Source organism: Chinchilla lanigera, unplaced genomic scaffold (genome assembly GCF_000276665.1).
Source record: "Chinchilla lanigera isolate Chin_1 unplaced genomic scaffold, ChiLan1.0 scaffold00051, whole genome shotgun sequence".
NCBI classification, from domain to species: Eukaryota; Metazoa; Chordata; class Mammalia; order Rodentia; family Chinchillidae; genus Chinchilla; species Chinchilla lanigera.
In genome coordinates, this window is record NW_004955452.1 from 13666712 (window position 1) to 13689268 (window position 22557).

Sequence of the window (22557 nt, forward strand, 5' to 3'; positions counted from 1 at the left end):
GACGGCGCGCACGGCCTGGCGGACGCGCCCCTCGGCCTCCCGGGGCTGGCCGCGCCGCCCGGCCTGGAGGACATACAGGTGAGACGCGAGGGGTCTGCGGTGGGCTGGGACCCTGAAGGCAGAAAGTGACAAATTCAGGAGCCTGACTTTTCTCCCAGCCTGCCGCTTGGCGCCTGTGTCTCCGAGGAAGCACTCCTTCTTCTGGCTTAGACACTGCCCGGTTAAGGCGACCTGGCACTAAATCGGTGCCCGATGCCTAACGGCAGCAACCCTCGGCAGGGACCAAGTCACTTCCCTCCCTCCCCGCGGTGCGGCTGAGCCCCGTCGGGCAGCTATGCACAGCCTCCGCCTGCGGGGGCAGCTGCGCTTGGGGCAAGGGAAGTGCGGTAGTGGCCTCCTGAGGTACAGTGAGTGCCCAGGACTCGCTCTTTGGCCGCAGATGGTGCCGAACCGGCGATTCCCAGTCCTACCCGTAGTCTCCCCGGGCGGTGCGGGGCGCGCTTGGGGCGGAGCAGACAGGGACCCCGGGTGGCATGGGCTCGGGGAAAGATGTGACCGCTAGATCCACACGCTCCCTCACCGCTGCCCTCTGCTATTTGCAGGCCATGGATGAACCGGGAATGAGCCTCCTGGACCAGTCTGTGATCAAGAAAGGTAAGGAATGGCAATGGGCTGTCGAGGTAGAGCGCGGCGAGATGGTGCGGTGCTCGGGCAAACAGACCCATTTCCTTCAGGGCTGCCAGTGCCTCCTGTGCGTCGCCCAGCTCGGTGGCCACCGAACACTCTTCCCAGCCCAGCAGAGGGGCAGCAGAGGCTGCGGGTCTGCCGGTGCTGGGCAGTGGAGCGGGTTCTTTGACTGCCCTGGAGCCTGCTGCCTGCTCTCGGCTGGAGTCCCGCTGTGTTCTTCCGGGCTCCGGCGCTTGGGCCTGGCCTCGGCTTGCCGAGGGGAGGGCGCTCTGATGGATCTGGAGTTAATTTGCAGAACAAGTTAAACGACTTCCCTCTTTCCTAAGAGGTGGGAATGGAAGTGCTGGACCCACAAATTTTGGTAAATGATTTCTGCTTTACAGAGCTTTACCATCTTGGAGCCTGGCAGGCACTTTCTGCGCCTTCCTTCGCGGCAGGGCTTTGCGGGCCTTGCATTTCCCATCAGGGAATTTTCCTTCAGCCAAAGCCTGCATCAGCATTAAGGATTCGAGACCCAGTGCATGAATATTGTGTGTTAAATTGTGTGCACGAGGGTCAGGGCCCGCCTGCTCCTGGGTGTTTCTGTGAGTTCTGGGTCCTATGCAGCATCTCTGTATCTTCCTTTTCCAGGTGTCAGTATTTTTTAGAGTACATTTTGTTGTGAGTGTACTGGGGATTCACATCTGTGTGTGAGTGGTCTGCACTTCTCTGTGTTGGAGTACACCTCTCTGTTTTTGAGGTTTTCAGTGTATGTAACAGGGTCTCTGTTGTGCTCTAATATTTGTCCTTTGGTAGCTGAGGATTTCTAAGCTGTGAGGGTCCCGCTCTGTGCATTTTCAGCGTATTTGTGTGTCTTTTTACATTAGTAGATGCCAGTGGTATAAGACACGCTCCTAAGTGGATTTTTAGGCCTGGGAATTTTGGCCGTGCCAGGGAAAGGTAAAAGAAAAACAGAGATATACCAAGAGAAACAAATAGACCCAGAGGGACCCAGGCCTTGGGCAGGCTCTTTAGATCTGGGGTAGGTGCCCAAAGGAATTTGGAGGCACAGCAGTGGCCGCTCCTCCCCTCTCTTCCCGAAGGATTTGGCTAGAGTTGTTTTTCAAACAAGTGAATTCAAGCCCAGGTTCTGTTTGACCCCCACCACGGGTTCTCAGAGGGAGGGTCTTGGTGGGCACAGGGATGAGGAGAAGGAGTAGGGCTAGGACTGGGTCACCAGGACCCGGGAGTTGGCTGGACCACTTGGCTTGTGTAGGGAGCGATGAGAGGACAGCCTATCAGAACTTGGTGAAGAGCGCCTCCTGGACCCCCCCCTCCGCAGCTGGGGTTATGTGGAGGACCCTGGGTAGGACACTTAGAACTGTGCTATGTGCCCCACCCAGGCTTTCCCAGCTTCCTGGAGAGCTCCCATCTTGACACTGATGGAAGGGAGACCTGGGTCTACAGTCTGTAAGAGCCTGCCACTGGGCTTGGCCCCCTGCCCACTGGAGATACGACCATCCTTGCCAGCACCCTCTCCCCTGTTCCTAATGCCTGCCCAGGCTCAAGAGTGAGGAGTCCTAGGTTCACTGACTCCATAAAGAGCCAAGACCCTGCATTCTGAGAAGCCTAGGGACCTCTGCCCTGGGAAGGGTAAAAGCATCTGCTGTTGATCAGATTATGTTAACTCAGAACCTCAGGCAGGAGACTGGCATGTGAGAAGGGACGGGAATGACCTGGAATTCGCTTCTTTGGAAGGACATCCATCAGCTTTGGAAACTCCCAGATCTTAGGTGTGCCCGGAATCCCCCAAGACAGTCCCAAGGACACAGCGAGCTCTGCTTGCGCTGTTCTGGGTCGGTGGTCCAGTGGAGCGTTACTGGAGTGCCTGTGACTGAGCCACGACGTCCAGTTACAGCCCCGGGCGCTGCAGCAAAAGAGGAAGGAGGGGGCCAGAATCCCGGCTGTCTGCGGAAGGAAGCGCCGGTGCCCTGCCAGGCAGGCCTGGGAGGAGAGGGTCGACACCGGCGTGACCACTGCGGTTCCCACCTCGAGGCACCGTGTAGCTGCGAGGCCCGCCTGGCTCGAGCCCTGCGCCTTGGGGCCCCGGACGCTCCTGGCGCAGCGGGCAGTTTTCACCTGGCGCTGTGCGGTCACGGGGGAATCTGCCTCGCCCCTAGTTCTTTGGATCGCCATGGGGTAGTGGATTAGAGCCCTTCATCGTCCTCAGGCGCTGGAAGCCAGGGTCGTTTCTCCCGAGTCTCCAGCGCCTGCCGCCCGCGGTGTGGACTCCGCGCTGCAGGCCCGTGGATTACAGAAAGTGGCTCAGGGCGAGCGCGGGCGAAGCGTCCCCTCCCCGCAGCTCTTCCCAGCCGTGGCGCGAGGGGCGGCTGCGTGGCCAAGAGTTGAGGTGTCGCGTCCGAAGCAGAAACAGAAACAGCGCCGGCCTCCCCGCAGTCGTGGCTTTGCTCCGTGGGGTGAGAAGGGTTCGGGCTACGATCTAGTTGGTGCCATCAGGGAGCGGAGCTTGCGGGCTCCGGGGGCTCGGAGCGGGACCGCGCGATCTTCAGGGACTCCGCCGCCCGGCCGCACCCCCAGGTCTGCCTCTGGCAGCCACCGAGTGGGGAGGGGTAGAAGAAGCCCGCCCGCGCGGAACTGGGGAGCCTTCCATTTAGGCGCACATTGTCACCTCCCGTTTTGCAGCCTGACCCAGGGCCCCAGAAAGCAGGCAGGACTGATGAGGTAGACGGAGCTGCACGGGACTATTTTCCAGCCGAGAAGGGCAGGGTGCGGTAGGTGAGAGCGGCTGCGCAGGGTCCGCGGGGCTCGCAGGTTGAGCGGTGCCTGAGGTTGGGAGGCTTCCTAGAGGCGAGACTTTTGAACCCGGTTCAGTGGGTGTTAAATGCATAAGCGAGGGCTTCTGAGTACATGGGAAAGGGAAGTGCAGAAAGGGTCGAGCTACTCTCGCCACACTAAGCATAGCATGGGCAGATGCCTTCCTTCTCTGCGGAAAAACCAAAGTATTAAAAACCCAGTGCACCCACTGGAGGCGAGTGGTTTAGGGGTGAGAACTGAGATATGTCCCTGTCCCTCCAGAAGACAGTGACTGGCTGCCTGCCTGGGGCTGGGGAATCCCTCTGAGAGGCCGGTGGTCGTCTCAGGGGCCCTCTGGGAAGGAGGCTGATGGAAACATCGCCCTTTATTCTGATCTCTTTGGCTCTGCCGAAAGTTCCAATGGAGGTGGGGAGAGTCTGAGCTTCCAAATGAGTTTCCAAACATTCTGGGACTGAACGGAGTGAGGAAAGTGAGGTACTCATCTCTCTGGGGCAGCATGTAAGAAGGTACCAAAAAAACTTAGTAGTCAAGATAAACGATAACGTTAAAATTAAAAATAATGTAAACAATCTGTTACATTAGCATCAGAAATTTACACAACGACGGGGCTCTGAATTCCTCCTTCCTCACTTGCCTCCAGGCTACTGTCTGCCCCAGACTGCAACTAAAAGAACAGCAGGAGGCAGATAGTTTGGACTTTACCCAAGGACAGTGGGAGCCACAGACGAGTATGGAGCAGGGGAGTAAAGACAGTTGATGAGAAGAGAACTTAAAAAAAAAAAAAAAGAGAAGAGAACTTAACCAGGAGGTCCCACAAGGGCAGATGGAGGAGACTCAAGTAGGCTGGGGGGCGGGGGTCACTGCCCCTCTTGCTTGCCTTCCTTAGGGTATATTCCTTGCCGCCAGACTCTGGACCCCAGAGATCCTAAGTGTGGTCCAAGGAAGCATAATAAACAGGAGGGAAAAAAAATAAAAAATAAATAGGAGGATCCCCTAGAGGTGCTAATTAAAAATGCAGTTTCTGAGCCCCTACTCACATCCCCTGAATCTGAATCCCTGAAAGGATGTATGGCCCTGGAACTTGGTAAATTTTATATACATAGAATTCACTCGTTTTAAGAATACAATCTGATGATTTTCAGTAAATGTGTAGAGCTGTACAACCATTACCACAATCTATATTTCCATCATCCCTCAAAATTCCTTCATTCCCATTTGTAGTTAATCCTCGCTCTCACTCCAACCCTTAGGCAACCACTGATCTACTTTCTGTCTATAAATTTGCATATTCCGGACTCTTTGTATACATAGAATAGACAGATATGCAGGCTTTTGCTTCTAGCTTTGTTTTTTTTTTTCTTTTTTGTGGTATTGGGGATTGAACCCAGCACCTTACCTTGAGCTACATCTCCAGCCCTTTTTACTTTTTAAATTTTAAAATAGGGTGTCCCTAAATTACAAAGTTGCCCAGATTGGGTTCAGACTTGCTCTCCTCCTTCCTCAGCCTCACCAACAGGTGTGTGTCACCACATCCAGCTGCTTTTAGCTTTTATTTAGCATAAAACTTTTGAGGCTCATCCCTATTGTAACATGTACCGGTAATTTTTTCTTTTTATTGCTGAGTACTATTCCACAGTATGGACACAACACACATTTTGTTTATCCATTAGCTGGTTGATCGGCATGTGTGTTGTTTCTACTCTTTTACTGTATGAATAAGGTTGCCGTGGACATTTATATACATGTCTTTGTGTAGACATATGTTTTCATTGTTTGCTAGAAGTGGAGTTGGTGGACTATGTGGTAAATTTATGTTTAATTTTTAAGAACCTGCCAAGCTGTTTTCTAAAGTGCCTGTACTATTTTATTTACATTGGTACCAGCAAGGTGTGAAGGTTCTGGTTTCTGCACACCCTCACGTACACTTGGTATTTTCTTTTTTATTGTAACCACCTAGTGGTATCTCAGTATAGTCTTCATTTGTATTTTGCTAATGGCCAATGATGTTGGGCAGTTTTTGTGTACTTAAGAGCCATTCATCCATCATTTTTAATCAAGTAGTTTTACATGTTTTGACCATTTTTTTCCTGCTTTTTTTTAGTTTTTTAAACTTTTTATGTTATCTTTCTTTTTTTGAGACAGTCTTGCTTTGTAGTTTAGGCTGGCCTTGAACTCATTATATACCCAAGGCTGGCCTTGAACTTGTGGCAAACCTCCTTCCTCAGCCTCCAGAGTGCTGGCATCACGGTTGAGTGTCACTATGCTCTGCACTGACCATTTTAAAATTAGGTTATCTTATTGAGTTGTGAGAGATTTTTAAAATATGTTCTGAATACACATCCTTTATTAGATATTTAATTTGAAAATATTTTCTTCCAAGCTGTGGTTCACCTTTTAAAAATTTCTCTCTCTTTCTATCTCCATCTATTCATCTAGCTATCATCTATTTATTTTGCAGTACTGAGAATTGAACCATGTCCTGAGCCTTGGATTTTTAAGACAAGTTCTCACTAAGTTGCTCAAGTGGTACTCAAGCGAGGCATGGTGGCGCACACCTGTAATCTCAGCACTCGGGAGGCTGAGGCAGGAAGATTGTTTCGAGTTCAAGGCCAGCCTAGGCTACAAATGGGCTCAAGGCCAGCCTGAATGGTATAGCGAGACCCTGTCTCAAAAAATACACACACACACACACAAAAAAAAGTGGTACTCAAAATTGGGATTCTCCTGCCTCAGCCTCTGAATAGCTGGGATTACAGGCATGAGCCACCATGCCTGGTCCCTTTTATTTTCTTAGTGTTGCCCTTTGAGGTACAAAAATTGTGAATTTTGATGAAGTCCAATTTATAATTATCTTTTATGGATCATGCTTTTGGTGTTATAATTAAGAACTAACTCTACTGAACCTGTCATGAAACTTTGTTTCCTAGAAGGAACTGCAGTTTCACCATGTTTTCTGGGAGAGTGTATTGTGCAGCCTCAGATTCAGTAGCCAGCTGATGGCTACCACCTCTGGGTAGACTCGGGTATGTGCACCTTGTCGGGCAGGTTGGATAAGTGGGAACTCTTGTGTCAGCTCTGAGTCTCGAAAGTACACGAATAGCTTCGGAGTGTGTGACCAAGCGGACACCATAGCTAGAGCAGCTTCAGGAGCCACTGTGGAAGAGGGTCTTGTGAGTGTGGGAAACGAGTATCAGTGTCTGCTTTGCAGTCTGCCAGGTCAAATCCCACCTCCACGATGGCCCCTTCCCTGGCTCACCCAGCTCCCTAATCTTGGACTGCATTTCTCTTGCCATTTTTGAGGAAAGAGCTCTGAGGAAAAAGCAACAGGTTGGGGAAGCAGCAAGGACTATCACTCATACACAGGAACATGTTCCCATGTCATGAGTTTGGGAGGAAGAGGTAAACAAAGCTCACCCTGTCTCTGTGTCCCTACGGCTATGCATTTGCACGTGGCTGCACCTCTGTTTGCATAAATCTGCCGTCAGCAGAAGAAAGTACTTGGCAGAACTCCCTTGAGATGGGACTTCGCTATAGAGTCTAGGCTGGCATTGACCTTGCTATGTAGCCCAGTCTGGCATTGAACTCGTCGTCCTCCTGCCTCAGCTTCTTAAGTGCTGAGATTACAGGCATGCAGCACTGAGTGAAGCAAGAATACCAAGTGTCTTGATCCAAGTAATTGGTGCCTTCTTACATGTTGCACCCAAGTCCCTCACTGGTGTTAGCCTCGTTCTAACCTTGCTCTGGTGCCTGAATGGAGACCCGGGGAGGAAGGGCAGCTAACAAGATGAGGTTCCCTCACACTCCCTGCCATCTGGGACCACCGTTCTGTTTCCCACTTTGGGTCTCCAAATTGCTTCATTCGTTCACTCCATGTGCACTGCTGGCCACCTGGACCAAGAACCTGGCCTCGCTGTGCTCCTCGTTGGTGGGGAAGATAGTTGTGTGGCAGATTAGGACAATCCAGAGTTGCGCAGACAGGGATGAGGATGGAGGGGCCCAGGGCACTCCGTGCAGAAGCTCAGGCTAACCTGCAGCTGGGGAAGGAGGGCCTCGCTCAAGAGAATATTGGGTCTGTGCCCGGGGCAGCACACACGCAGGCTGCAGTCTCCCCCACATCCACGTCTCACATGTGATACCTGTGCTCCCCGCCTGTGACGTCTAGGGCTGCTGTGGTGGCCGCGAGCCACGCGTGGTTGCTGAGCACTCAGTGTGACTTGTCTGAATAGACATGAGCTATAAGTGTAAAGTGCATACTGGATTTTGAAAACCCAGTAAAAGAAAAAATTCAATATATCTCATTAATTTTTAAAATACTGATTACATGGATTATATTGTTAACCTAATATAGACTATAATATTAATTATATTAATATTATAGTATTGATTTATATTAATATGTTAAATATTATATATTTTAATGTTATATATGAATTAAAATTAATCTCACATTTCTTTTTTTTTTTTTCAGTGTAACTATTAGGACGTTTACATTTGTTTTTTTTGTTTTTTTTTTTTTTGGTTTTTCTCCGGTACCAGGAACCGAACTCATGACCTTGCGCTTGCCAGGCAGGCGCTTTGCCGCTGAGCTAAATCCCCAGCCCCAGGACGTTTACATTTGTGAATTTTTCTTTTTTGAGACAGCATTTCACTAAGTTGCCCAGGTTGGCCCAGAACTCCTGATCCTCCTGCCTCAGCCTCCTGAGTGCTGGAATTACAAGTATGTGCCACCATGCTGAATTTGTGGCTCATATTATATTTAGTCAGTGTGGGTCTAGAGCCTAAAGGACAAATGGGACCAGGTAAAACCAGGAGGGAGGAGCCATTATAACTGATGGCTAAAGATGTGAACTTTATTCATTTTGTTTTGGTATTTTGGTAGCAGGAATTGAACTCACAACCTTGTGCTTGCCAGACAGGCACTGTGCTGCTGAGCTATATCCCCAGCCCCAAGGATGTGAACGTTAGAGTCAGTGGCCAGAGTTCAAGATTCTTCTGGTCTGTACTTGCTATGATATTTTGAGCTCCTTGAACTTTCAGTTTCTTCTTTTTATTTATTTATTTCCAGTGCTGGGGATTGAACCCAGGACCTCATGTATGACGAGGCAGGTGCTGTACCACTGAGCTACACCTCCAGCCCAGGTTTTTTCGTTTTGACGTGAGAATCTGGATAGCAGCTCTCCTCAGCCCTTACTGATAGGCAACCTCATTCTGCCCAGCTGTGGAGCTGGGATCTGCCTTTCAGGACACTGAGCCGGCGCTGGTGGGTTTTAAGCCGCAGAGTAACTGTGAGTGATGCATGTTTCAGAAAGATCCCTCTGCAGCAGGACAGAGGGCCAGAGCAGAGGCTGTGCAGAAAGTGGGAAAGCGTCTGTGCACACGCAGAGAAGGGCTGCGTCCGAGGCTGGTTAAGACAGTGAAGCCGTAACCCAGCGCAGTGGGTGGGATGTGGCAGCCGAGAGAGGTGCAGAGGGTATCCCGAAGTTTCTGTTCGGGTGGCTGGGCGCAGAGCGGGGATGCTCATTGGGAGAGGGGAAAAGCGGCAGCTCTGCCAGGCTAGGAACAGGGTGAGCTTTGTTTACATCTTCTTCCCAAGGCCAGCATAGCTCTTGGCACACAGTGCTCAGCAAGTATTTTTCTTTTTTTTGTTTTGTTTTTTTCCGGTACCGGGAATCGAACTCACAACCTTGTGCTCGCCAGGCAGGAGCTGTGCTGCTGAGCTAAATCCCCAGCCCAGCAAATATTTTTCAAATGACAGAAAGGCAAAGAGATCACGGTACTGGGTTTGCTACTGGTTCTCAGTCTACCAACTGGGTGCTATCAGACACCCTACTCTACCTCTGGGCCTCAGTCTCCCCATCTGTCAGTGAGAAGAGTAAGGGTAGCCGCCTTGTGGGTTGTTCCAAGAGCTGGGATGGGCATCCACATGACACATGGCGTAGTGAGTACGCAGTAGTTGTTAGCACCAGACTCCTCATTTGACCACCATTCCCAACACACACATAAGACCTTGTCTACTGAGGCACTCGCTTCCCTGAAAGAGAAGGCCTGGGAGTTCCTTGGAAGAAGCCAGGGCCTGAATAGTCTTCCTGCCTCCTACAGTTAAGCCAAAAGATGGAGGTTAGAGGGAGAGAAGAACTTTCTTTTACAGCCAAGAGGATCTAGGTGAATTTTAGAACATTATTAACTTCTCTGATTCCCTTCATAGATAATTAAGGGAGCATTTAGGGGAGGGTACCATAGGCCATACCTCCTTATTCCTTGTTTCCTGGAGCACCCCCAGAGTGGCCTGGATGTGGGAATCCAAAACCCCAGCCCCTCACTGATCTCAGGGGTGGGACTGTGGGGGTCATCGATGGGAAGGGGGAGTTGGGACTCCCTGTGACTGCCCGGGCCTGGCTGGGTCCCGCTGTGGTGACCCAGGAATCCTACATTCGGCTCAGACTCCACTTCCTCACATCCAGCTCCCTCTCTCATGGCACCTACCAGAATGACCACGCTGTGCTAAAACTGAGTTTTAAGAGGCTCAGTGAGGGCTCATGGGTTTGAGAGCCAGGCAGCTCCGGGCTCAGTGTCTGCTCCTCCTGAGTGGATTTGATGCATCACTTTAACCTCAGTGTGCCTCAGTTTCTCCCTTTGTAAAGCAGGGATGCTAGAGCATCCCTCCGAAAGGTGCTGGATCTTTCCATGTGCACAGCTGGTGAGTCATCAGTGCACCCACTCCATGGCCGGCTGGTGCCTGTCCTGTGGCCTCTGGCTCAGTGTCCCCTTTCTCTTCCCTTGCTTCTGCTCTACAGTCCCCATGCCCTCCAAAGCCAGCTGCCTGTCAGCCCTCTCGTTGGCCAAAGACGGCTTGGTTGGCGGCATCACCAACCCCAGTGAAGTCTTCTGCTCCGTGCCTGGCCGGCTCTCGTTACTCAGCTCAACGTCCAAGTACAAGGTGACGGTGGGGGAGGTGCAGCGGCGACTCTCACCTCCTGAGTGCCTCAATGCCTCCCTCCTGGGTGGTGTCCTCCGCAGGTAGGAAGGCCAGCCCACAGCCCCAGCCAGAGCCCCTGCTCCCTTCAGACCCTCTCACGGCATCACCCCGGCCACGGCATCCGCCTGTCTCCCTGGGAGAGGAGGGCCCAGGGACCCCAGGTCATGCACACTCGGGCAGGTCCAGGCTCTCAGGTCGGGCAGAGGGTGGGGAGGACAAAGAGAGAAGCCGGGGCACTGAAAAAGAATGGAAGACTCACCCCCACTGGGCAGGATAGACAAGGCTGAGTCTGGGGAAAAGAGTGCCATCTTCACCCCTCCCCAAGGAAAGGACACGAGGGCCCTAAGTCCATTCTCTGTGTTCGTACAGGCCTCACTGGTTTGTATATTTTGGGTTGGGAAGCACGGTAGTCCATAGTTTGTTTACACAGCCATATGTCTGTTTCTCTCTCTTCATGTCCTTGTGCCTAGGAAGAGTATTTCTGTTTCAGGGCTATAAGTTCGGATGAGTCTGAGAATGATGTGTGTGTGTATGTATTAGGGGATATCCAGGAGTATGTGTTTCTACAAGTAAAACTCATATTTTCTTCGTTATCCTTTTTTGAGACAGGGTCTTGCTGTGTAGTGCAGGCTGACCCTGAACTCACTATGTAGCCCAGGCTGGCCTTGGACTCAGCGATCCTCCTGCCTCAGCCCCCAAGTGCTGGGATTACAGGCGTGCACCACTACACCCAGCCTCTTGTGTTATTCTTAGTGGGAATGTGTAGCCTGGAGTGTGGTGCATGCACACGTGTGTGTGTGTGTAATGGTGTGTGCATCTGCAGCTAGTTGTATGTCTGTTTACATGACTGTATCTCTATATGGGGTTGCATTTGCGCAGTGATAAGAGTCTCTCCTTATTTCTGGCCTCCGAGCATCCCTGAAGGACTTGTCTCTAGGGTCCTAACTTGGTGTGATGATGTCCCTGGGCATCTAAGTCTGTGGGTCTCTGGTGCCTGTCTCCATGGGTGGGTGTGTATGTGTCTCCATATTCTTGACCTTCATTATTTATTCGTGTTTGTGTGAATCTGTGAGTCCCCAGATGACTGTGTGTGTACCTGTGTCCCTCTGTGTGTCACTCTGTATCTGCATATGGCTCTGTGCATCCCCAGCAATGTGCTAAGGTGGGGGAAAAGGACCCTAAGATGCTGCCCCATTCCGCCCTGCCCCGGGCTATCCCTGCTGTAGAGAGGAGTAGGGAGAAATAGGGACTTCTGGAGCTGGGTGCTGGGGGCTCCATCCCAGTCTTGATTGTAGAAACGGGGAGGTTAGAAAGAGGTTGTGATCTTGCTTTTAAAAGACTCAAGAGAATCTCCAAGTGAACAGGGATTGGGCAACAGCCCCTTTAGGGTCACTTCGCCTACAAGCTTCTCTCTTTTCTTCATAGCTGGGTGTCTGTTTCTCTCTGTGCATGTCAAGGGCCAAGTCCAAGAATGGGGGCAGGTGCCTGCGGGAACGACTGGAGAAGATTGGGCTCAACCTACCAGCAGGCCGACGGAAGGCCGCCAACGTGACACTGTTGACTTCACTGGTGGAGGGTGAGTGTATTCTGAGCACTGCTGAGGCTGTGTATGCCCTTGGTGTGTAGGAAAGTATGTGTGTGATGTGCGGGTACAATTGGCCCTGCTGTGGGTTCCTATTTGAGAAGTTCAACCATAGCTCAAAAATGTTTTTAAAAATTGTGTCTTTCCTGAGCATGTGCGCACTTTTCTCTTGTCATTACATTCTAAACAATACAATATAACTATTGTATTTACATAGCATTTACATCCTGTTAGGTAGTATAAGTAATCTAGAGATGATTTAAAGTATACAGGAGAATGTGCTTAGGTTATATGCAAATACTATGCCATTTCGTATAAAGGACATAAGCATCCGCAGATTTGGTATTTGAGGGCATCTGGAGCTAATATTGAGGGACAGCTCTAGTGTTTGCATGTGCTTCTGTGCATCCTTGCACACACACAGTAGAGCTACTTCAAGTGTGTGTGTAGGGGGTGGAGGTATAGGAGTAGCCAGTGTTTGGATGTGGGAATGAGATGAGGAAGGTGACAGCCCCCTTCCCTAGAGGTTGGTGACCCTGGGCTCTGGCTTTCAATACGTGGTGGATCCAGCACCTGTGTCTGAGCTCAGAGCCTGACCCTGGCAGTCCCAAGGGAATTGAGGCTGGAGCAGGGCTCGGGAGGGCAACAAGAGGGCACATCTCCAGAAACATCTGACCAGGGAGTCAGAGGTTCAAGGCTGGGTCCAGATTTAGAAGTCCACCTGGCAGTAACAACTCCACACCCTCCCCGCAGGAGAGGCCGTGCACCTGGCCAGAGACTTCGGCTATGTCTGTGAGACTGAGTTCCCAGCCAAGGCAGCCGCTGAGTACCTGTGCCGACAGCATGCTGACCCTGGGGAGCTGCACAGCCGCAAGAGCATGCTGCTGGCTGCCAAGTGAGTGGGGACACCGTGCCCTGGTTGTCACAGATGCAACGCACAGACACAGACACTGACCTAAGAACAATGGACAGCACTTGTGAGCATACGCATGCACATGTGGCATACATGTGCACATGTGCACACCACATTGGCACACATAGGCACATGTAGGCATATTTGGGCACCATTATCCATCACGCTCAGACCTCCATGAACACTTTTCACAAGCCCCAGGGGAACACATGGACAAAACATGTGAACATGTCTGGATTCTATGCATCAGTAAACACGGTGTCACATGGAGGTGTCTCACATACAACACTACCTCATGGCATGCCAGCGCAGTCCCTGTTGCGGGTCCGAGGTGGCCCCTGCTGAGCCCTCCCATCAGCTCTGCTCCAGTGAGCTCCCCAGGCCACCAGGTCCACATGAGCCCTCTCCAGGCCCCACTGGCGCCTCCCGCACCACTGTTCACGTGTTGCCTCCTCAAATCAGGTCTCATCTCACTCCTGGACCTTCACCCACGGCCCCGCTTTTCCTTCCGCTTCCCTGAACGTGCCCAAGAATCTTCAATGGGTCTTCTTGCTTCTGCAATGATTTTCAGACTAGGTTCTGTGAAGATGTCCCAGAACCTATTTAGAACTTGCATTTCACAAAGACTTACTTTCTCAGAAGAGGTCCTTGTGTTAGACCATTGGGAAATCTATAACAAGATTCCATAAACTTGAGTTTCATAAGCTGGGTAATAGTTTCTCAGCTGTTCCTGAAGCTGGGAAATCCAACATGAAGACATTCAGTTTCTGGTGAGGGCCTATTTTCTTGTACACAAACAATACTTTGTTGCTGTGTCCTCACATGGTAGAAGGGCAAGGAGTCTCTCTTGGGCCTCCTTTGTAGAGGTGCTAACCCTGTTCATAAGGGCTCTCCCACCCTAATGATCAAATAATTTCCCAAAGGCTCTGTCTCCATCTCCTCAGAGTAGGATTTTTTTTTGTTTGTTTTTTGAAACAGAGTAGTTAGGCTGGTCTCAAACTATGTAGCCCAGTCTGGCCTTGAACCTGCAGTGTTTCTCCTGCCTCAGCCTCCTGAGTGCTGGGCTTACAGGTGTGCACCACAGTCAGCTCCAGGGCTAGGATATTAATACATGCATTTTAGAAGGATATTAATACATGCATTCGCAAACATTCATTCAGACAATAGCAGTCTAATTGCAAAAAAAATTATAGAGGTGAGGGGGAAGGAAGGGGGTGAGAGTGAAATTTGAAGACTAAAGTTCAGACTCCTTTGAGGTTCAACAATCTGTCCCACACAAACTCCACCCAGGCCAGATGACTTCCCTGGGCTTCCCCTTCTCCTGCTTAGACTCCATCCAGCTCCCAACCAGATGTAGCCCTTCAGTAACAACTCCACCCTCCCTCTGAGGCTTTCCTTTAGCCCTCTAGGCAGAAGACGGACCAGACTCCTAGAACTACTGCATGGAGAAATCTGGAGGCTCCTCCCGTTGTGGCTGGAGAAGCCCGCGGTGGGTGCAATCCACCTACTTTATGAATCAGCTCATTTAGCAACCACTTCCTGGGCCCTAGTCATGTCTAAGATGGCATCTTATGGTGACACAAAGCTAAATGACAACCGATCCTGAGCCACACATGGGATGCATAAAGGGATGGATAATGGCCCAGGGCGGGAATTGGATTAGAATCCGAGCTTGGTCACTTTGGCTGGTCATCTAACCATTCTGAAACCAGTCTCCTGGTTTCAGAAAGACTGGTTTCTGGGCTGTTCCATAATAAAAGGCAAGTTTTTGGGACGCACTGGGTGTTTGGGGTGAGAGAGAATGATGGAAAGTTTTCTGGATAAAGTAGATGAGTTGCACTTTGAATGTGGACAGGCTACCCATGGGGAGAGCATTCAGTAGGGTACTGGCATGTTCTGTTTACTGGCCATGCAATACTGGGCCACTCACTAACTTCTCTGAGCCTTAGTTTCCTTTTTTTGTAAAATGAATATCATCTTCATTTGTCAGATCAAGCAAGCATGTAGATAATACATATAAAGAACCCAGCATGTAGTAGGTCCTTTTCTAGACTCAGGGTCTTTACCTTTATCCTCTGACCCTCTTTCCCCCACCAGGCAGATCTGCAAAGAGTTTGCAGACTTGATGGCTCAAGACCGCTCCCCACTGGGCAACAGCCGCCCCGCACTCATCCTGGAGCCCGGGGTGCAGAGCTGCCTGACACATTTCAGCCTCATCACCCACGGCTTCGGCGGGCCCGCCATCTGCGCTGCCCTCACAGCCTTCCAGAACTACCTGCTGGAGTCACTCAAGGGGGTGGACAAGATGTTTCTAAGCAGCGCAGGCAGTGGGCATGGTGAGACCAAGACTTCAGAGAAGGACGCCAAGCATCGGAAATAACTGCACTGCTTGCCTCGTCAGTGGCTCCCAAAGCCTGAAAAGAGCTCTTAGCTCCTGAGGGTGACCGTGAAGGGACTAAAAGGTGGGCTTAGTCAGGCCAGAAAGAGAATATTCATCCAGCAAAGCCAGTTATGGATCTGGGTTGGAGCAAGGGAAAGTGGCCTTTCTGTGGTTTGTTGTAGGGTCCATGTATCTGTTTCACGTGTGCAGTTTTCTAACCTTTGCTGAGAAGTTGGACAGGAAATTGGTGCGGTTAAAGTTGCCTCATGGTGAAGAACCCTTCCCACTAGGGTGGCTGGGTGGCAGTGGGTCCTCCCAGGGGCCAAGACTTTTTTACTGATGGCAGGAAGGGCAGTAACAAATCAGAGGTGCTACTGAGGAGCTGGTGACCCTCATCTCAGAATCTCCTATCCCCAGAAAAGGGGTGCTGGCAGAAGGGCCCAGTGGGCTCTTTGGACCCTTCCCACTCTCAGAGGGCAAGAGAGGCCCTCGAGGAACAAAGAAGAAAAAGCACAAATCACAGAACTTGAATCACTGTCCCATTTATGTCTGTCCTATTTATTTATGTATGTTGTAATTAAATTTGAAAGTTTAAGGATGTCCAACACAGCCTATTTATCCCAATAAGTTGGGGATTATTTCACTGTTTCCTGCTCATGCACTGAGATGTCCACTTCGACCAGAGGGGAGAGGGTGTCTTGCTTACAGAGGACTGTGGGTGGGCTGGGAGGGAAGGTTGTGTCAGGCATCCTGAGCTGTCACCAGAATTTTATATTTGTTGTTGCTCTTGGCCCTGCAGTTGATGTCCCTCCCCTCTCTCAAACTGCTTTCTCACTCTCTTAATAAAACCTTTTTATTTGGATGTGAAGCTCTGCTGTTCTCCTTCAGCCCAGGCCTGGTTTGCATCCTAACAGCAAGGTCACAGGGGACAGGGGAGTTCTAAAGGGAAAAACACTACTAGGGGGTGCAAGCACCCCTGGGAGGGGTACGGATCTTGGTATGTATCTATCTGGCATGCCCACATGGCTATTTGTGTGTCAAGGGAATACTGTGTATTTTTGACTTGCTGGGCCTATAGGTCAATGTGTCAACTTGACTGTTAGGTCTATATGATGTGTTATGACTGTTGGTGGTAGATCTGTGTATCAGTGTGAATGCTGATGATTGTGTGTGTGTGTGCGCGCGCGCGTCAGGCAAATGCTAATTCATCTCTGACGAGGCTTTCAGTCTTCAGGCATCTTTTCTAAGCATTATCAATCTCTCCTTCTCTACTGAATTATTAGATCATTCCCCAAAATACACATATTCCAAGATCTCTTATCTTATAAATCTTTCCCCATCTCGTTATTTCCTTTGCAGTTAAAGTTTGCGGAAGATTGCTACACCCCCAATGTTTTTGCACCCTCAATTCTTTTCAACTCACTTCAATTCCTACCAGTCTATTGAAATCCATTCAATGATGAAGATGTAAAAATCCAAAGGCCTTTCCTGGGTTTAGCTGCAGCACTGATACGGCTGACCACTTGCTCTTTTCTGAAATATCCCTTGGTTCCCAACCTCTTGTTTCCTCTGAACTAGGTGGTTACATTTCTGCCCATGTTGGTCCTCTCTCCACTTGATTTAAGCGCCGACCTTCCTTCTCCACCCACACTGGCTCCCTGCATGGCCTCATTTAGCCTAGATCAGTCTGGAAATGACCAGGTAAAAGACATAGCACTTGCAGATGCCTGGCATATGGTACCAATAGAAGGCTGCTGAGCAAGGACGAAGCCAGTTTCTCAAGTACTTTTCAGTACCAGACAACTTTCCCTAAAGAAAGGACCACGTAATTCTCACCAAGTCCTATTGTAGAAAAATAAAAACTGGTTAGATCTATGGCCCAGTGATATCAGAAAGGGAAATGTTTATTAAAAACCCTCTTGCCTTGGGCTAAGACCTGATTTAAATTTTTTTTTTCATGGGCTGAGGGTATGGCTCAGTGGTTGAGCTCATACCTAGGAAGTACAAGACCCCAGGTTCAATCACTAGCACTGCAAAAAATTTTTTTCTCTCATAAATTTTTTTCTTAAGCTTCTTACATGATTAAGAACATGAGGGAACACTGGCCATCTGAAAAAAAACAAAAACAAAGAAAGACATTTGTAATTACAAAGTAACCTCTAAGAAAAATAATAAACATCATAGTCACTCTAGTTCTCCGAACCCCAGGAGTAACTCCCAGGTGCATAAAAAAGATATCCAAAGCTGGGTGTGGTGGCACACATCCCTGTAATCACAGCACTAGGGAAACTGAGGCAGGAGAATCACTGTGGGCTTGAGGCCAGCCTGGGCTACATACTGAGTTAAAGGTCAGCCTGGACTATGTAGCAAGATCCTGTCTCAAAAAAAAATCCAAATTCCCACTCTAGGCAGATGCCCGCATGGCAATACCCACCTTCTTGCTTGAGGGCTTAATTTCCTATCTTTGCTTCACAATAAACTCTGCCTGTACTTCTATATAGCCCACCCCCCCCTTACAAAAATTGTCATTGAGTAACTTGCCTAATGCCTTTGGTGTCACAAGAGTAGATCTCATGGATGTCAGCTTGATCCAGCCCTCCCTCATTTCTATTGCATGCACCTCACAGCCCTGTGCAGGGATGCTCCCAGGCCTGACCCCACCAAGAGGAAGGTCCTCCCAGCTCCTTGCACCCCAATGCTCTCCCACACCGGCCAGGGTCAAGGTCATTAACAAGCAAGCAATACAGGATGGAGACCATGTTAATGGCATGGGAAACTCCTGAGGTCTCGGCATTTGATTTTTTTCGTTTGTTTCCCCTCACAGCAAAATAATGTTTTCTCTTCTGACTAGCTTAGCTGCGTTTAGCCCTGAAGGAGACAATGATTAAAGAAAAAGTATACAAGATGGCTTACACAACTCCTTGTTTGCAAAGCAAGAAGCTGCAAATTAAGTGTTTAGGCTGCATAAGCATCATGATTTTCAAATTGTGAAAGTTTGAGTTTATACTCACAGGAAGTATTTCTGTTTCCTTTGAGAGGATCGTAGTGTTGCAGGAGAAATAAGAGTGCAATGTTCAGATGCCTCCTTCAAGCCTCACGAAGGGAGGTCAGGGTGTGGTGCAGGCCTTTCTCTTCTCGCGCACACACTTGCTTACGACCCACACACAGGAGTTAAGAGAGCAGCAGACTTGGGAAAAGAATCCTGAAAATGTCCTTCCCCTCATTCCAGCACTGCTGCTGCTTCTGCTGCTTCTGCTGAGGAACCAAGGTGAGGACACCGTGACAGGACCCTGGGCCTCTGGGCTTCAGGCAGAGCAGGCTCAGCCTCCATTGCTCAGCAGGTACCAAGAGCTTCTCAAGCCATGTCAGCATCCTTTTCCCTCTCAGAGGCTCCCGTCAGCAGCTCTTCACCAGTCAAAGCTGAGCTTCCCTACCCTGAGGCACAACAGCTGCTCTCTCCTCCAACCTGAACCCTCCCACCCCAAGCCTGGGAAGGAATATTGTTTTCTGTGCATTAATCACCTGCAAGCAGATGGAAACCAATGGGAAGGCCATTCTGGGCAATGTCTGGCTAGGAGTGTTAAAGAATCACTGCATTCCTAGCATTTTTCATACTTCAAGAAATCGATTTAGGACACAGTTGACATTTCTAGAAATAAAATCCAGACTAGAAAATATCAGAGCATGAAGCATTGAGAGTGAATACACACACACACACACACACAGTAGCGATAACCCTTCTTATGGCAGGTGTTTGTACACAAATGCAAAGTCCTAAGTGTAGTTGGGGTCATGTAAATTTAGTTTGAACCTGGGTCTCATGAAATACGTAAGAGTGAAAGGAAGCTGGGCAGTGAGGCTGGGAGGACTATGAGATGCCTAGTACGTCAAACCAAGCAACTGGGCTTTATTGTATAAGCAATGTAAAAACTACCAGGAAGTTTTAAGTGAGATGGAATGGGTGGTCAAACTAGTATTTTAGACCACAAAGAACTGGAGGGAGAAGAAATTAGAGTGAAGGTAGGACACTGGTGAAGCAGTCCAAGAAATGAAGGGGGATGAACAAAATAATGGGGACAGACTTAAAACATTTAAGGAAAAAAAAAGATTTAAGCAGTAGAAATGACAACTTGGTACCCATGTGAAGACAGGAGATAAAGAATGGCATCAAAAATCATGCCCAACCTGGGCGTGGCTGCACACCCGTGATCCCAGCACTTGGGAAGTCGAAAAGGAAGAAGACAAGTTTGGGCCCTGCATGGACGGGCAATTCAGTGACTTTAATAAGACTCTACCTTAAAAAAAAAAGATAAGGATGGTCAAAGTCCTAGATTCAGACCCCAACACTGGAAAAGAAGTCATGCCCAAATGAAGCACAATGTGGTTCCACGGACGATACCCAAAAGCCCTTTTATAAATAAAGGACATTAAAGGGAAAACGTGGAATCTGCATAAAGGCTGTTTTTCAATTAACACTAATGCACCAGTATTGGCTTCTTCGTACTGACAATGCTCCATGGTTCCACATGATGCTAGTATTAGAAGACACTGGGTGATACGATACTATATTTTCCTTGTAACTTTTCTCTCCGTTATTCAGAATAAAAGTTTATGACAGCCAGAAAGACAAAAAAGAAAAAAAAAAAAAAAAAAGAACCGGGCATGGTGGCACACGCCTGTAACCCCAGCTCTCTCAAGGTTGAGACAGGATGATCATTTTGAGGCCAGCCTGGGCTACATTTGGAGGCCAGCCTGGGCTACAAAGTGAGCTCAAGGCCAGCCTGAACTACATTGAGAGACCCTGTCTCAAAAAGACAAAAAAGAAAAAAAAAAGTTTATTTTATTTTTTGTTTGTTTTTTTTCTGGTACTGGGAATCGAACTCATGACGTCGCGCTTGCCAGGCAGACGCTGTGCTGCTGAGCTAAATCCCCAGCAGCCCCCGCAAAAAAGTTTATGATGGCGCATACCTGCCATCCCAGTACTCAGGAGGCTGAGTCAAGAGAGCTACTGTGAGTTCAAGGATATCCTGGGCTAACAGTGAGTGCAAGGCTAACCTGGACTACAACAGCAAGGCCCAATCTCATTAAAAAAAAAAAAAGCGCTTATTAAAAAACCACCTAGTGTACTGACACATCCCCATAATTCTAGCTATTTGGGAGGGTGAGGCAGGAGGATGGAGAGTTCCAGGACAGCCTGGGCAACTTAGGAAGACTATCAAAATAAAAAGGGGTGGGGGTGTGGCTTAGCGGTAGTATGCTTGTATTAGCATACGTGAGATCCTGGCTTCAATCCCTAGCACTGAGGGGGTTGCGGGGGTATGATACTTAAGTTGCTGATTTAGGCACCTGGAAGCCAAGTGGCTTTAATTCCCCATGATGGAAAATTACAGAGAGCCTTGAAAGGGGGCAGATGGTAAGGCGCAGCTTTAGACATGTTTGATGTCCCTAAGGTTGGAGGTTGAGATATCTAAAGCTGATCTGGAGCTCAGAAAGAGATCTCAGGTGGAGAAGAGAGAGTCAAGGTGGTTTGTAGGCTTGCCTGAGTGCTCTTGGGATACTAAGATTGAAAGGAAGAGATCCTTTCATTCCTGGTTAGGACCTGGGTGCAAACAAATATACCATATATTTCCGGGCCTTGTGTTAAATGTTACATATATGTCTTCATAAAATTATCACCACCACTGCCATGACCAACCAAGTAGGTCCTCTGTCATTTTCCAGATGGGAAAACCAGCAGGCAGGATTGCCTTTGGTCATTCAGGAGGAAGAGAAGGAGAAAAACTAATCTGAAGCTGAAATCTCCTCTGGGAAGAGCAGCAGGTGATTAGATTATATAGATGGGAGGAACATTTTTTACGTATTTTTGTACTGTTTGCATATTTTACTAAGTTCATTAAATACCTATTCAAATTAATTTTAAAAATTTAAGTAGTGCAGCAAAAACCCCCACTGCTTTAGAGGGAACGAGTCATTAGCAAGTAAGGACATAAAAATGGCTGGGTGACCGAGAAGCTGCGCAGCGGAGCACCACACGGGGCTGTCTGAAGCTCAGGGTCCCAAGAGCATTAATGAAGGGAAAGCTCGGCAGAAAGGTAACCTTCCCTTCCCTGCCTTTCTGAGGTGAGGTTAGGTAAACAGATCCAAACCAGAAAGCTCGATTTATCCATAGTTAGCTTTATTCTGAATTAGCTATCTATTAAGAGTGCACTGCGAAAGAGTAGAAAAAAATTAAAGGAACCCATAAAAAAAAGTTCCCTGGCAAGTGGGAGGGAGGCCATGATGTTAGGAACCCTGTTTAGGGAAGGAAATGTTATCCAAGTCATGGATGCCATTTTTGTCGATGATTCGAACACTGAAGGTTGGCAGATTTAAGATGAAGCGCTTCTGGAGCTGCAAAGAAAAATGAAGCAAATCCGTCAACAAGCACTTACTGAGCACTAAGTACATGGCAGATTCCATTCTAGGCACAGTGGATACAAACATAAAAATCCCTGCTTTTGTGGAACTGGCATTCTCCTGCGGGTAGCTGTTCCTAGGGTGCTGAGGAATGCCCAAACCATAGCTGGAGGCTGCCTACCAGGCAGTGAGCACAGGCTGGGAGATGCAGTTGGGAGTCTGCCTCTGGTCAGCCAGCCTATGAAAGAAGTGGGCGGTGTTCTTATTCCCACAGCCTGCTACCGATCAGTCCGGTAAGCACAGACTTTACTCTTGAAATGTCTCTAGGTAATAAGCTGACAAGGAATCAGTGCCCCAGGAACAAACTCTGGGCCAAAGCAGTACACTCCTCGGTCCTGACAGTTTGGGCCTGTGATTTACCCACATGAGAAGGCCCTGGTTAGTGTGGGTGCCTCTGTATGTGCAGCCGGAGGGGTGGTGAGAAGAATGTCAACAGAACCCTTAAAACAAGCCCTACTTCTGTCTCCTCCAGTGCAGGCTGTAAACTACGTGCACAGAAACAGACAGCCCACTAACCCGGCTCGAGATTACTGGGGATAGTAGCTCTGAAATCTTTACTTCTATAGCTATTCTTCTTGGATGCCTCATTTAGAGCTTCCAGAAAGCAGCAGCTCCATTTTTTCCTTAGGAGCTGATTCTGGAACCATCCACCCTTCCAGGCTTAAGCCCTCCCTTCCATCATGTTTCTCATCTCCTCCGCAGCTCAGGCAGAAACAGCCCATTCCATTTCCAGAGTCTTTTCTGGCTGA

The 22557-nt window shown here is 49.1% G+C and overlaps 2 protein-coding genes across 2 annotated transcripts in view; one reads left to right on the top strand and one right to left on the bottom strand.

The window, feature by feature from the left end:
- Nucleotides 1-15352, top strand: Tfap2e (transcription factor AP-2 epsilon (activating enhancer binding protein 2 epsilon); the record flags this gene model as incomplete). The annotated part of the gene is made up of 6 exons (XM_005395152.2): nt 1-78; nt 603-654; nt 10296-10518; nt 11935-12053; nt 12813-12954; nt 15070-15352. Coding segments are annotated over 6 exons (897 nt in total), but the record flags the coding sequence as incomplete, so codon positions are not given.
- Nucleotides 15353-21506: 6154 nt separating this feature from the next.
- The window catches only part of Psmb2 (proteasome subunit beta 2), a 37101-nt gene continuing 36050 nt past the window's right edge, over nt 21507-22557 (bottom strand). Inside the window, exon 6 of the mRNA XM_005395153.2 lies at nt 21507-21742. Coding sequence (XP_005395210.1) covers nt 21635-21742 — 108 coding nt within the window. The 3' untranslated portion in view covers nt 21507-21634. The remainder of the gene's footprint in view (nt 21743-22557) is intronic.